At 34.6% G+C, this 13,199-nt stretch overlaps 1 protein-coding gene across 1 annotated transcript; it reads left to right on the top strand.

The window, feature by feature from the left end:
- The first annotated feature begins 2,410 nt into the window (after nt 1-2,410).
- On the top strand, nt 2,411-9,116 carry LOC108454430 (ABC transporter G family member 25). Its single transcript, XM_053019477.1, has 4 exons — nt 2,411-2,876; nt 3,003-3,846; nt 7,989-8,453; nt 8,630-9,116. The coding sequence occupies exons 1-4, from the start codon at nt 2,757-2,759 to the stop codon at nt 8,737-8,739; spliced, it is 1,539 nt and encodes a 512-aa protein (XP_052875437.1). The 5' UTR covers nt 2,411-2,756; the 3' UTR covers nt 8,740-9,116.
- The last annotated feature ends 4,083 nt before the right edge of the window (nt 9,117-13,199 follow it).

Genomic DNA, 13,199 nt, shown 5'->3' with positions numbered 1-13,199 from the left:
TCATATAAGAGGTCATATTTTTAGTCCTGACGAACCCCTTTAGACTCCACTGCAGTGAACAGACACAGACCTTAGTGCACTGATGCAATTCACATTCATCTTTAACTCCACAGCTTACTCTTAACAGAGCATACTTATAGCATATATCTAAGAAACACATATATGATCAAACCTACTTCTCAGATTCCATACCATAATATGCATCATATCCTTAACATTTGTTCGTATAGTTGTATGACCATCATATTTATACTTTTCTAATTTCGGTATCTACAGAGATATCTCATATACATGCAAGAGTCAATATAGGGACTCACCTAATTCTCACCTACAGTAGTTCAAAACTCCAAATCCAAATTTCCCCCACGCAAATCAGCAGTAGCTATTGCTACAGAACATGAAAATTTATAAAGATATATTCATATACCTTTCTTTTTCGTTATTTCTAATGTTAAAAATCCAGGTCTTATATCTTTATCTAACTGATCTACTAGATCCAACAAGCAAAGTCATAAATCTTGCCTCGTCATGGAGTAATAACTAATGAAGATCCAGATCTACAATTCCAGCTTGTAGGAGAGAGTAATATTTTAAATTCTTTAAGATTTAAGTAACAATACTTATTAAGAAAGAAAGAAGAAAAACTTTCTTTTGTAAACTGAGTATCTATATAAATAACCTAACCCCTTATTGGAACCTGACACATGTCTTAAACTTCTAAGACTACCTTAATAAAAATAGTTTACAACTGTATATAAAAATTCAATATTTTATAATTCTGGTCCAACCCTTCATTCCATCCAAACTACCTCATTAGTACATAACTAACTTGATATCCCAATAAACTGGGTGTACAATACCTTTTGCGATAACCTAAGTTACCCACAAATCCTCATCATGCTTACCAATCTTTTTTTTCCTTACAACTTACCACATTCAGAAAACAATCCTTGCATAATACCCTAGGGTCAACTATACGTTCGACCTATATGCCGAAAGCATCTATTGGAAGGATAGGACTTTGCCACTCAAACTATTTTCGGGTTACTTGCCTAACTCAAGACCCGCCAAAACTAGGTGTTACATAATTGATCACATAAACAAAAATGACATATACAAAGATATGTAGAGTAATTTAATTACAACAATTATCATTTAATATCATTACTTCCTACATCTACAGGCCTTACTCAAAGAGTCAATATACTATACTTTAACAAGTACAAGTTGTGATTTAAGTCTTATTCACTCACCAAGTAACAACGTTACTGCTATACTCTACGCAGGATCACTCTCTTCTAAAACATTGTAAACTAAGTGACTCAATTTAGTTTACTAACAATATTACACTAAAAAAACAATTCCTATTTGAACAAATAAAATGCTCACTTAATACATCCTCTAACCTATTACAAGTTATGCATACATATAAGTAATGTTACAGTCGATTACAGTAACTTTCCCACATAGGTATCAATTAGCTTCATTAATGGATGAGATTTCCTCGATATTAATCACTCGTCATGGTATGATCTTCCAAACAAAAAGATCTGAACACTTTGATTTCATCCTTATTTAGTTTTATTCATCATAAATTCACCGAAATCCAGACCATTATGGCTCATAAAATTTAGGTAAAAGATATTTCAATTAGAGCTGATCATGGTTTGATGGCTGGCCAGTTCAAGGCCCTTAGAAAAATGGGAGGTTTGGGTAAAAATATAGGCGAAAAAATAGGCTTGGGCAAAAAAAACGAGGCTGTTTAGAAAGCAATGAGACCTCGGGTAAGAGTTTTTTGCTGGGCAGGCCGACCAATTATATATTAATATATATTTTTATTTTATTTTTAATTATTTTAAATTTTAATATAACTATTTTTATTATATTATTAATTTGTGTATTGTTTTAAGAATTGTTTTAGTATTATTTTATTTGTTTTAATATTTGTTTTATGTTTTTAAATATATTTGATTTATTATATTTTTAAATTTTTTATTTAATGAAATAAAAAAATTAATATAAACGGGCCAGCCGAGAAACTCGAACTTAGTAATTTTATTTTGAAATTTGGGCTTGGGTAAAATTTTAAACCCATATTTCAGTAGGGCGGGCCGGCGAACCTAATAGACGGACCTAAAAATTTGTATAGGCCCGGCCCGACCTGGCGCATGATCACCTCTAATTTCAATCCATATAAAACTAATGTTTGGGTATACATCATTGTAAATGGAACATAAAATTGAAACTAACACAAAAACTTACCCTTTTAATTAAAAAGAATATTATTAATTAATATGGTTGAATTAATTTTTCAAGGTAGACGTAATAATTGCATCTCTCCACTCAGTCGGTCAGTCATTAAATTAAATTTGAATGAAGTTTTGAGTCGAATTGCAGCAAATCCCTTCACATTCCAATGTATACTTTCATTGTCTCTCTCTTAGGTATGAAAGAGAAAACAGATATTTGGGAGGGGAGCCGGGGGGAAGAAAAGGGTGGCGCTTAATATATACCGCACCTTCCATGAACAGCCTTCACAAGCTGACAACTGGCGCATCCTTCCGCCACGTTGCATTTTTGTCTGTGGGCATTTCCCTTTGACGTGGCACCCACTCTCCCTTTTCCCTAAATAAATACACCCCGCCCTCTCTGCCTCTCTCTCCCCAGATCCTCCCCACTTCTTTCCTTCCTTTCTTTCTTCCACACACACTTTCCTCCCCCACAACTAAGAAAATTAAAAGGGAAAAGGGTAAATAATGCCGGGCTTTGGTGGTGTAGGACTTCAACTAGAAACTCCCAATAGGGACGGTCCAACTCGAGATTTGCGTGACCACCTCCCTTCTTTAATGTCTTCTTCTTATCCTATCACTCTCAAGGTAATTACTAAAAGGACCCCAATCTCATAAACAAATCCTCTGCGACTTCAGTCAACACTGGTTTCATTTTGACCTAAACCCTTGACCTAATTTCAATATTATTTTAAAATTTGCTTGTTCATGCAGTTCATCGACGTGTGTTACAAGGTGAAGATACAGCAAACCAACACTCGAGGTCGGAGCATTAAACGCATGCTCACCCATGGATCCACACCTTCTGATCAGATATCAACCATCCAAGAGAAAACTATCTTGAAAAATATCACGGGCGTGGTTTCACCAGGGGAAATCTTGGCCATCCTTGGCCCTTCAGGCAGCGGCAAATCTACACTCCTCAATGCCTTAGCTGGGAGGCACCAACAACAAAGCCGTGCCTTTTCTGGAACTATCCTTGCTAACAACAAAAAATCCACCAAACAAATAGCCAAACGCACCGGATTCGTCACCCAAGATGATGTTCTTTACCCTCACTTAACAGTTCGTGAAACACTCGTGTTTTGCTCCCTCTTAAGGTTGCCCAAAACATTGACCAAAAAAGACAAGATTTCAGTGGCTGAAATGGTTTTATCCGAGTTGGGGCTATCCAAATGTGAAAATACAATTATCGGGAACAGTTTCATACGCGGGATTTCCGGTGGAGAGCGAAAAAGAGTGAGTATAGCTCATGAAATGCTTATAAACCCTAGTCTGTTGATTCTTGATGAACCAACGTCGGGTTTGGACTCGACAGCGGCTTTCCGGTTGGTTTCGACGTTGGGGTCGTTGGCCCAAAAGGGAAAAACCATAGTTACATCCATGCACCAACCTTCAAGCCGAGTTTATCAGATGTTTGACTCGGTGTTGGTTTTGAGTGAAGGAAGGAGCATGTATTTTGGGAAGGGAAGTGAAGCCATGGCTTATTTTGAGTCGCTTGGATTCTCGCCGTCTTTTCCTATGAATCCTGCGGATTTCCTCCTTGATCTCGCTAACGGTACGTAAGCTTTAACTTGTGTTTTTGTTCATCTGAGCTGAGTTAACAACTCGGTACCAAAGTCTAGGTTCTCTGCTCTTGGTTTTTTCTTTGATGTTTACTACAGAAAAACAGACTTTTCTTTGGGGCTAATTATGAAAGGGGGCAGTGAGACATAGTTTTCAACTTGTTTTCATAATCCAATGAATTTCCCAAACGGAAGTTTGGTCAGTTGGTCCACTCTCCACAGTGATAAACCATAAACTTGTGTTTTCCTCTCATCATTAAGACAAGATCATGTGGCATGCATATGCTGCGTCATCCTCTGTGCCTTCGTTAATTAGTTCGCCATTCCTTTTTAATTTTCTTTTCTGCCTGCCATACGCATTCATCACAGTCATCAGACCCTTTTTTTAACCCTTCTACTCTCATTCCTTTTGGGCCATAGTATTTAAAAGAAAAGTACCATATACATGTGGCCTACGACGTTTTCATTAATTATTTCTGCCACACCATCTTATAGTTGTGGAATATGGTTTTTTTTTTCTCTCTCTAAAACAAGTGCTTAGAATTTCCCTATTTTCAAATGAAATTTGGCAAATAAGTGATGAATTTTCTATAGTAGTGTTGGTAGATAATGGCACTTGGCAAATGGCTATAGGTCGTGTATATAATATTAGTCTTTTAGTCATGCGAAAGTAAAATATGGAAAAAGGGTAAGGGTAGTTTAAGTTGTTTAGTCTTTTGTTTTTGCTTTACGTAACTATATCTATATATATAGTGTGGATAAAGTGGGATTGAGATACATTGATTTGAGAGGAAAAATATAATAATTTCCCTTTATAAGTACACGCGTCAGATATTCATGATCTAGAGACGACATTTTCACTCTCTTTTGTTCCCCTTTTTCCTTCTTGTAGCAGCTTGTCTTTTTGGTATTGCTTGTTCCCTTTTTAATATTGTATGTATGTTCTTTTCTTCTTCTTCTTTTTCCAATGCTGCCCCATCCCCCACCCCCAAGAAATCTGCCATATTTTTTTATCATAAAGCATCTTAAAGCCAACTCTCTGCGTCACTTTATACATTGCTTAAGACCCACAAAAATTCTGGGTCAACTTTGGTACCTACTGTGCAAGAAAGGTAAATGTTTATATATATTCCTTTTGGGAATAGGTGAATTAGTTAGGTTGACAGTAGTAGAATTGATTACAGCAAGAGTGGTGGGAGGGAGGGACCCCATGCCCCATTAGTCATATCCGTATGGGACCGTGTGATTATTTTACATAAGCCATCACATATCTATCTGGATTGGAAATGATTTAGCATAAAGCTATCTAGCTACTACTGACTGCTCGATGGGCAGTCGAGTTGACTTGTATGCAACTTGGAAGGACTTGGGTAGCCACATTTCCTCATACCTTTGAATCATATTACAGCCCTACCTTATCTTATCATAACACTTAAAGACCCATAATTATATTGTTAACCTCATTATTTGAGTTGGTGATATACATTGTAGCTCATAAAAAAATTATACATGTGCTATTCCCAAAAGAATATATGTATTGTTTGTGCCTAGGGCAGTGTCATAATAGTGATAGAGTACCAAGTATTTATTACTGGGGCAAAATTAGTACGAGTTAGATGGTGATGTTTTATCTAAGTTGTTTCTTGATAAATAAAAATATTTATTTAGTATAAGTACTGAATTTTTAAAATAAAACTATTTGTTATATTAATAAATTTGAAGTTTTGTAATATAATTATATTGTTTGATAATAGATTTTTAAAATTATTTATTTCATAATTTCACCTTATTAATATAATATTTAAATACAATAATTTCAATTCTTTAACAAAAGTAAAGATATAATTTACTTTAAATGAAATTTTATAGCACAAAATCACCAGTAGTTATCTATTTAATTATCCTATTTAAAATTTTTGTTGAAAAATTAATTTGATTAGTTGAACTTCTTTGAATGATTTATAAAAAATACAATAAGTCTTAGATAGTAAAATACATTACATTATTAGGAGGAGAGAAATAACTTAGGTTTGAAAGGGTAACTACGAACCCTCTTCATGGATTATAAAATGAGCATGAAAAATATGTTAGTAATATATAAAATTATTTATTTATTTAAATTAAAAGTTAAATTTTTTCTCAATGCAATGAAAGTTTTCAAAGCTTTATGGAACACACCCTACGTTGTATTAATTGGAGGTATTATTGTCCACTTACTTGGATTGGAGTGCAGCTTTGATCCTTTAATATATTAATCAATATGGCAAGTTGGTGGATGACTTGAAAAACAAAGGAGAAAGCAAAAGTAGGGGTATATGAATAACTGCAAAAAGCTTGGTTTAGATTATTAACATTTGTTTCATTTAGTAATTGGTCAAATTTAATGGCATGTCGTAGGAAAAGGCAGGCCAGCAACCAGCTATGCCCTAAAACGTGTTATCCTAAGAAAGTTAGATTGGTGGTCATGTGAATCATCTAATTGGAGAGGTTAACTCCACAGCTTGGAAAAGAAATATTGAAAATGCTTGTTAAGTTGAAGTTTTGGAGTTTGGACCATAGATAGCTATAGTGCATAATTATATTATTATTGTTGTTGTTTTTATTCTTTTCCGCATCAAATATAGAAAACCAAATGAATGGTGGGGTACGTCACTAGTCCACAAAGTCTACTCACAAATAATGTAGATGAAGTGCGTTTCCATGGGTAGAGCCAGGAACTTATTAAATTTAATTTAATTTCCCTTTTGCTTTTTATATTATCGATAATAATTATACATTTTCTTGGACACTATGATTGTAAGGTAGATGAGTGATGACGGCATTGATAGCGTTACAAACCATCTTATTATGTATATAAGTATAAAGAGAGAGCACTTGGAAGGTGGTGGTGCATCGATTACTCCTGCCTCATAGCTGCTGTCAATAGATTCTTATTTAATTCTCTCGACGGAATAAACATTAATCAGTTACCCCAGACATTGGATCCTCGTATCCCATCTCTATTCTAATGCAATTAATTTATATCTTCAAAGGATTTGACATTAGTAGTCGTTTTTATCTACATGTTAATCAGTGTCATAGTAAGCAGTGAATATGTTGGACGGTGAATATTTCCCCGGATCCACATAGGTTCAATCAGTCCTCTCATGTCCTTCCTACTTGCTAGGTGATTTCTGGCTAATAAGCCAAGCTTCACACTCGTCCAAATATGACTTTGGTTCTTATTATTAACCTCCACTGTTTCTGATGTAGTTTATTTCCTTGACCTTGAGGCTTTATTCCCTTCACAGCCATCTTACATAACACCCCCCAAAAAAAAAAAAAAAAGAGTGGTAAAAGTGGGGAATTTAGATTTGAAAACATAAAGGAAATGGGAAACTTTTGCAGTAAGTGGTGACCCAACAAACGTAGTGGCCAGGGCAGGCACCAACCTGAGTGGAGTACCACCTTTACCACCAACACTGGACAGCTTTAAATCTATCTTGCCTTTGCCTTTGCCTATGTTACTCATTTCTTGCTACTACATGTCACTAACTCCTACATCAATTACTAATTTATAACCGTTAAAATCATTTCATAATGGGAGGTGCGTTCCTACTAATTCCTTAATGTTGTTTTATTACCCTTCTCTCAAGATTTCTTTTTTCCTTTTATGCATGCATGTCTTTGTGGCTGTGGCTAATTTAATGGATTCTATAATCATCGTCATCATTATGATGTTTATGTTGCATTAGTTTTCAAAGTTCGTTTGGCTGATCATCATGCATACACATTTAATCCTCTTTATTTTATTTTAACCAAACTTTCATGCTTATTGTATAATGTTTATTTTTACCAAATGGTTTTCTTCTTCTAAGATAAGGTCCAAATAAGTACTTGATGACTAGTAGTGTCGGTGCACTGTATGGAAACAGAATTCCTAGCGAATATAGCCAAGATTTTAAGTGCTTCTTGTAGAATGTAAATGAGTGCCTGCCTATATGTACTGAATACCAAAAACTTACAAAGGGATTTTTTCACTATCAATGTATCCCAAGGCAAGATGGTTTGTGTTTTTGGTTCATTAAAAAAAAAAGACTAGTGAAATGAATATTACTTATTGAGTATATCCTAAATTTCCTTGTATATGTTTCAGGTGTGTGTAAACTTGATGGTGTATGCGAAAGAGAGACACCAAACATAAAACAAAGCCTGATTGCTTCTTACAATACCCTGTTGGCTCCAAAAGTAAGAGATGCTTGTATGGAGATCACCACTGTTTCAGAAAGGGACTCGCATTTGATTGGGAGCCATTCCTGCAAACAACACACGAGTAGCTGCAGCGTTGACCTCTCTACTTGGTTCTATCAATTCAGGATTCTACTTCAAAGAGGGCTTAAAGAAAGAAAGTATGAATCTTTCAACACCCTCAGAGTCTTCCAAGTAATTACTGCTTCCATCTTGGCAGGTTTAATGTGGTGGCATTCGGATTATCGAGACATACAAGACCGCCTCGGTCTCCTCTTCTTCATTTCCATATTTTGGGGTGTCTTGCCATCGTTTAATGCAGTATTTGCCTTTCCCCAAGAACGTGCCATCTTTATGAAAGAGCGTGCTTCCGGTATGTACACTCTCTCTTCCTATTTTATGGCGCGGATTATTGGGGATCTCCCAATGGAGCTCATCCTTCCTACGGTTTTCCTTATCGTGACATACTGGATGGCTGGATTGAAACCTGATTTGGTGGCATTTCTTTTGACATTGGTGGTTCTTCTCGGCTACGTGCTCGTCTCTCAGGGGCTCGGCCTTGCATTTGGAGCAGTAATCATGGATGCCAAACAGGCTTCAACCATTGTTACTGTCACAATGCTAGCATTTGTTCTAACAGGAGGATACTACGTGCATAAGGTGCCAGCATGCATGGCATGGATCAAGTACGTCTCTACTACATATTACAGCTACAAGCTGTTTGTTAACGTCCAATACAGCCAAGGCAACAAAATTTCCTCGTTGTTGGGTTGCCCGCACCATGGAAGTAATAGAGTTAGCTGCAAGTTTATTGATCAAGACATCGCAGGGCAAATTAGCCCGAAACTGAGTGTGGGAATCTTGCTTCTAATGTTTGTAGGATATAGGTTGCTAGCTTACCTTGCATTGAGGCGCATCAAAGGTTGAGCCTTATGTATTATTAGTTTACACGTACTTGTAATTCATACATGCCCTTGTAATCGTAAATTTTCAAAAGGATGGCGAAGGAAAAAGAAAAGAGAGATTTATTCAGGAAGTTGAGTTTGCATTGATGTTTCGGCCACGCTAAGTGTAAGTCAAGAATCACTCTCTGCAATAAACTCTTGTCTTAGCATTTGTAAATTAAATAGCAAACAGCGACCAGCATTTCAGATGGGCTTTCTTCGGCTCATTGCTCGATTTCTGTAAAAGTCGAGGGATCAGGTAATATAGGCTTACTATTTTCAAGTTCTTGCTACCAATGGGCTGTTTTATGTTCTTTTCAGCAATTAGGCTGGTGATAGATATCTCGGTCCAAATGTGCTAATAAAGCCTCATTACATGCAGGCTGAAATTATTATTTAAATATTCAGTTATTAATTATCTGAGTTTTAAATTTGAAATTAAATTACAATTTAATTCAAAATTAATAATTAATTAAAATTAACTCAGTATAAAATACAATAAGATGTACAAAGTGCAAGGCCTACACTTGAGCTCAGAGAAAATCAATACATTGTCTTTTACAGAAACAAATATTATGCGTACAATATAGTAAGACATTGTCTTTTATACAAACAAATACTATGCATATAATATAGTATCTCACGACTTGAACAATCAATTAGTGAATATATCTTGGAATTTTAATGAAGTTGGTGTCTGCAAATTGAACCACAACTCATTGAGTTAAAATTGAAGATATATCACATATAATTCTTATTTTATAATTTTGTTAGAAGTTTTCACCTTTAGCACTAAACTGTCATGTGCTTCTCCTATTCCCAATAAACATTTACAAGAGAACCCCTTAAATTTTTGTTAAAGTGGCATCATTTCTTATGTTTATGTAGGTAGAGTTCATTTATTGTGCCCATTGCTTCAGACATTAAATAATATTCAATGAACTTTATTAAGAGTATTCAACTCATCCTCTATATACTATAAGAGCCCGCCCGGCGAAGTCTCCGTATTTGGTTACTATTTGGCGTATATATAGTAAATTAAGGATAGATTTGGGTAAGAAAATATTTGTTCTGGCTAAGTATAGAATTTTGTGTAATATGTCATTTGGCGAAATCCTAGTTTGGCGAGTTTTAAGGTTCAACAGACTCTTTTCTTAAGTATCCGGCCTATCCAGATGCTTTGGGCGAACTCGTTAAGTTCGCAATTGTTTAGATTTGTTTATTATTTTAGTATGGTGGTTTGGTTAATCAAGTTGAGGTCTAGTTAGAACAGAACCAGACTATTGTAGAGAATAAGACCTAAATTTTGTTAAGTGCACTTAATCATGTGAATCAAGAGAGTTAGTGTAATTATCTAATTTTTTTTCACTAATCTTTGTCTCCGTTACTTAAGTAAATAAGGATAGCGGTGGTATTTCTGAAACACTTTTACATTTTCTTCTTCTTTCTTGGTTTCCTTTAAAAGTATCCAAAAAACTTAAGTTTAGAAAACTTTATCGAAGTGAAGGTTCGCAGTATCTAGCTAACTTATACGTTAGTATCAACTCAATTGTAATTACTGATGAACCCTTAGGTTACCATTGAAGTCATTTATGTGTTTTTCCCATTGCATGCATAGATATTAGAATGGTGTGTGAGGAAGGAAATTTCCTGATTCTGGATTAAATGTTGTTGATTCTTATATGCATATTCAGATTTGATAGATTGATGATATGATATGTATCAGTATCTTTCTTTTAGCTTAAGAAGCTAACGAGGGTCTAAGTGATAAAGGCAAAGAAAAATTGTGCTAGAATTTCTGGTGAGTTCTTTCTTACTTCCATGTATCGTAGATCTCTTTGTTATATAATTCGTGTAAGGTAAGTAACCTTCCTCTGTAATGGATGTGATAAACCATAAAAGTAACATCTTTTAATCCCACGCTTGACATGTTTTTGGATGATTTATTATGTGAATTAGTGAATTTGATGCTCCTAATCCTTTAAATTTATGTTTCTATACTTAGGTGAGCATAAGGTAGTGAAAGGAGCAAAAAACAGGCCAAAATCAGACAAAAAGAACTGTTTTCAGGAATCACACGGGCTAACCACATGCCCATATGTCAGCCCGTGTTGATTTCAAACCCTGCTTCTCTTTTACGCAAAAAAACCCAATTTTTAGAGTTTCTAAGCATTCTAAAGTTTGTAAATACATATTAAAAGAGGACTAGAGGTAGCACACAGAGTAGAACGAAGAAATTACTCGAAAAACATCGTCGGAATCAACTCAGAAGCAGATCTCCTTCAAGATTGAAGATCTTCATTCAAATTTCCTTCGAAGTCTTATTGGGTTTCTTATGTCTTGTTGTTATTCTAATTTTGAGATGTTTCCATCCCAGATTATAAACTAAATTCCTTAGATACCTAGAGAAGATGAAACCTATGATGGATCTTATTATTTGATTTTCTGAATTACATGATAAATACTTGTTTCTTGTTCTCAATTATGTATGCTTGTTTCTTACTTTAATATTTTGAGGATATTAGTTCAAGTGTGATGTGCATATTTTAGTGGAGCAAAAGTCCTTATTTAAGAGTAGATTTGGCATAATTGAGTGGAATTACACATAATCCTCGAAATAGGACGACATAAATCTACCGGATTAGAGTTAAATCTAATAGGGGAATCCATAAATTGAGTTAATGCGACAATGAGGGTTTTAATTACAAAGATATTTTAATTAATCAACCTGGAGTCAGTTTTTCTTACTCTCGAAAGAGATATTAACATAATTTAGGGATTTCTACTGATCAAGGCACAAGTGAATAAATCGTTTAATTCATATTCAGAATAATAAGTGAAGTCTGGGTGGATTCTTTCCTGGGTATTGTCTATCTTATTAGTTTTCTTCAAATATTTTCCCAATTCACCCTCTGTTGCGTCCTTAGTAATTAGTTTAGTTAATTTTATATTAAAAATAATTCCTCAATTTATCAGCTAGATAATAGAAAGATAGTAATTACTAGTACTTTTAGTCCTTGTGGATATAATATTCCTGACTCACCATAGCTATACTACTATTCGATAGGTGCGCTTGCCTTTGTCGTGATTTTAGTTAGTTAAGTGACTCATCAGGATGAAAAGTGTATGTGTGGATAATGGTTATCTAGTGTCATCGATCTAAGTTCAATTTGTTTCTGTTATAAAGTGTCATCCTTCATGCTTAAGTCACTTCCATCTGCTTTTGATATATAGTGATAGAGATGATGAGATATGTTTATGTAGCCTCCGGTAGGGCAATTATATTGTAAACCAAGTTGGCAAATCACGATAAAACATGCTATTCTGAATGAAAATGATATGAAGAGTTAATGGGGAGAAGGTATGTGAATGAGACTGTATGATATGCTTCTAATTCTGAATTATGGGTACGTGGCTAACATGAAGATGGGTTGTCTGAGTTGTGTTAAGTTGGCGTATAGTATACGCCCAAATGATAAGTAAGTTGATGTATTGAGTCTGTAGGTGTTCTATGTACGCATTAGGCATACTATGTTTATTATGTGTAAGTCTTTTTGAAATGCTCGATTATGTTATAAGTAATGATATGTATATTTTCTCTTTGGAACTTACTAAGCTCATATGAACTTACTCCGTTATCTTTTCCTTCTCAAACTTGTTGATTGAAAGAAGACTTTGTTAGAAAGACTACACTAGAGTGCTGCTGCTATTGTGAGCTGACTATTTTGTTCTGTATCATGCATGACTTTTGGGGTTGCGTATAAATGTATTTTGGAAACTATCTATATAAAGAACTTTTATTTTGACTAGACTCTGGATTTACAAGATTTTTATTAAGTATAAACGTCTGGATTTGAATTATTGCATTCTGCTTAATGAAGTTATTATATTTTGAACTTATACGTCTATGCTTAAGCATTATTTCAAACTGTTAATGATTTCATTCAAACTTCAGTAAAGCCACAACTATTATATGTTTATATGTATAACTTTGTATTAATTTTATAAAATTTTCGCCAAATTGTTTTGCTATAAGCTAGTCTGATTTTGAGTAGTGACACATCAAACTCGAATCCTATCATAGGGTCAGGTTTGGCGCGTTACATATGTAGTGGATCACACTAGTCATTATAATATTATTTATTTGGAATAAGTTTCACTAATGCATCTTAGAC

Source organism: Gossypium arboreum, chromosome 9 (genome assembly GCF_025698485.1).
Source record: "Gossypium arboreum isolate Shixiya-1 chromosome 9, ASM2569848v2, whole genome shotgun sequence".
NCBI classification, from domain to species: Eukaryota; Viridiplantae; Streptophyta; class Magnoliopsida; order Malvales; family Malvaceae; genus Gossypium; species Gossypium arboreum.
The sequence above is the reverse complement of the archived record's forward strand: the minus strand, read 5'-3'. Positions and strand labels throughout refer to the sequence as shown.

Coding starts and splice junctions, on each gene's coding strand:
- LOC108454430 (XM_053019477.1), top strand. CDS start 2,757: ATGCCGGGCTTTGGTGGTGTAGGACTTCAACTAGAAACTCCCAATAGG. Junction 3,847..7,988: donor CCTCCTTGATCTCGCTAACG/GTACGTAAGCTT, acceptor TATATGTTTCAG/GTGTGTGTAAACTTGATGGT. Junction 8,454..8,629: donor TATGAAAGAGCGTGCTTCCG/GTATGTACACTC, acceptor CTCGTCTCTCAG/GGGCTCGGCCTTGCATTTGG.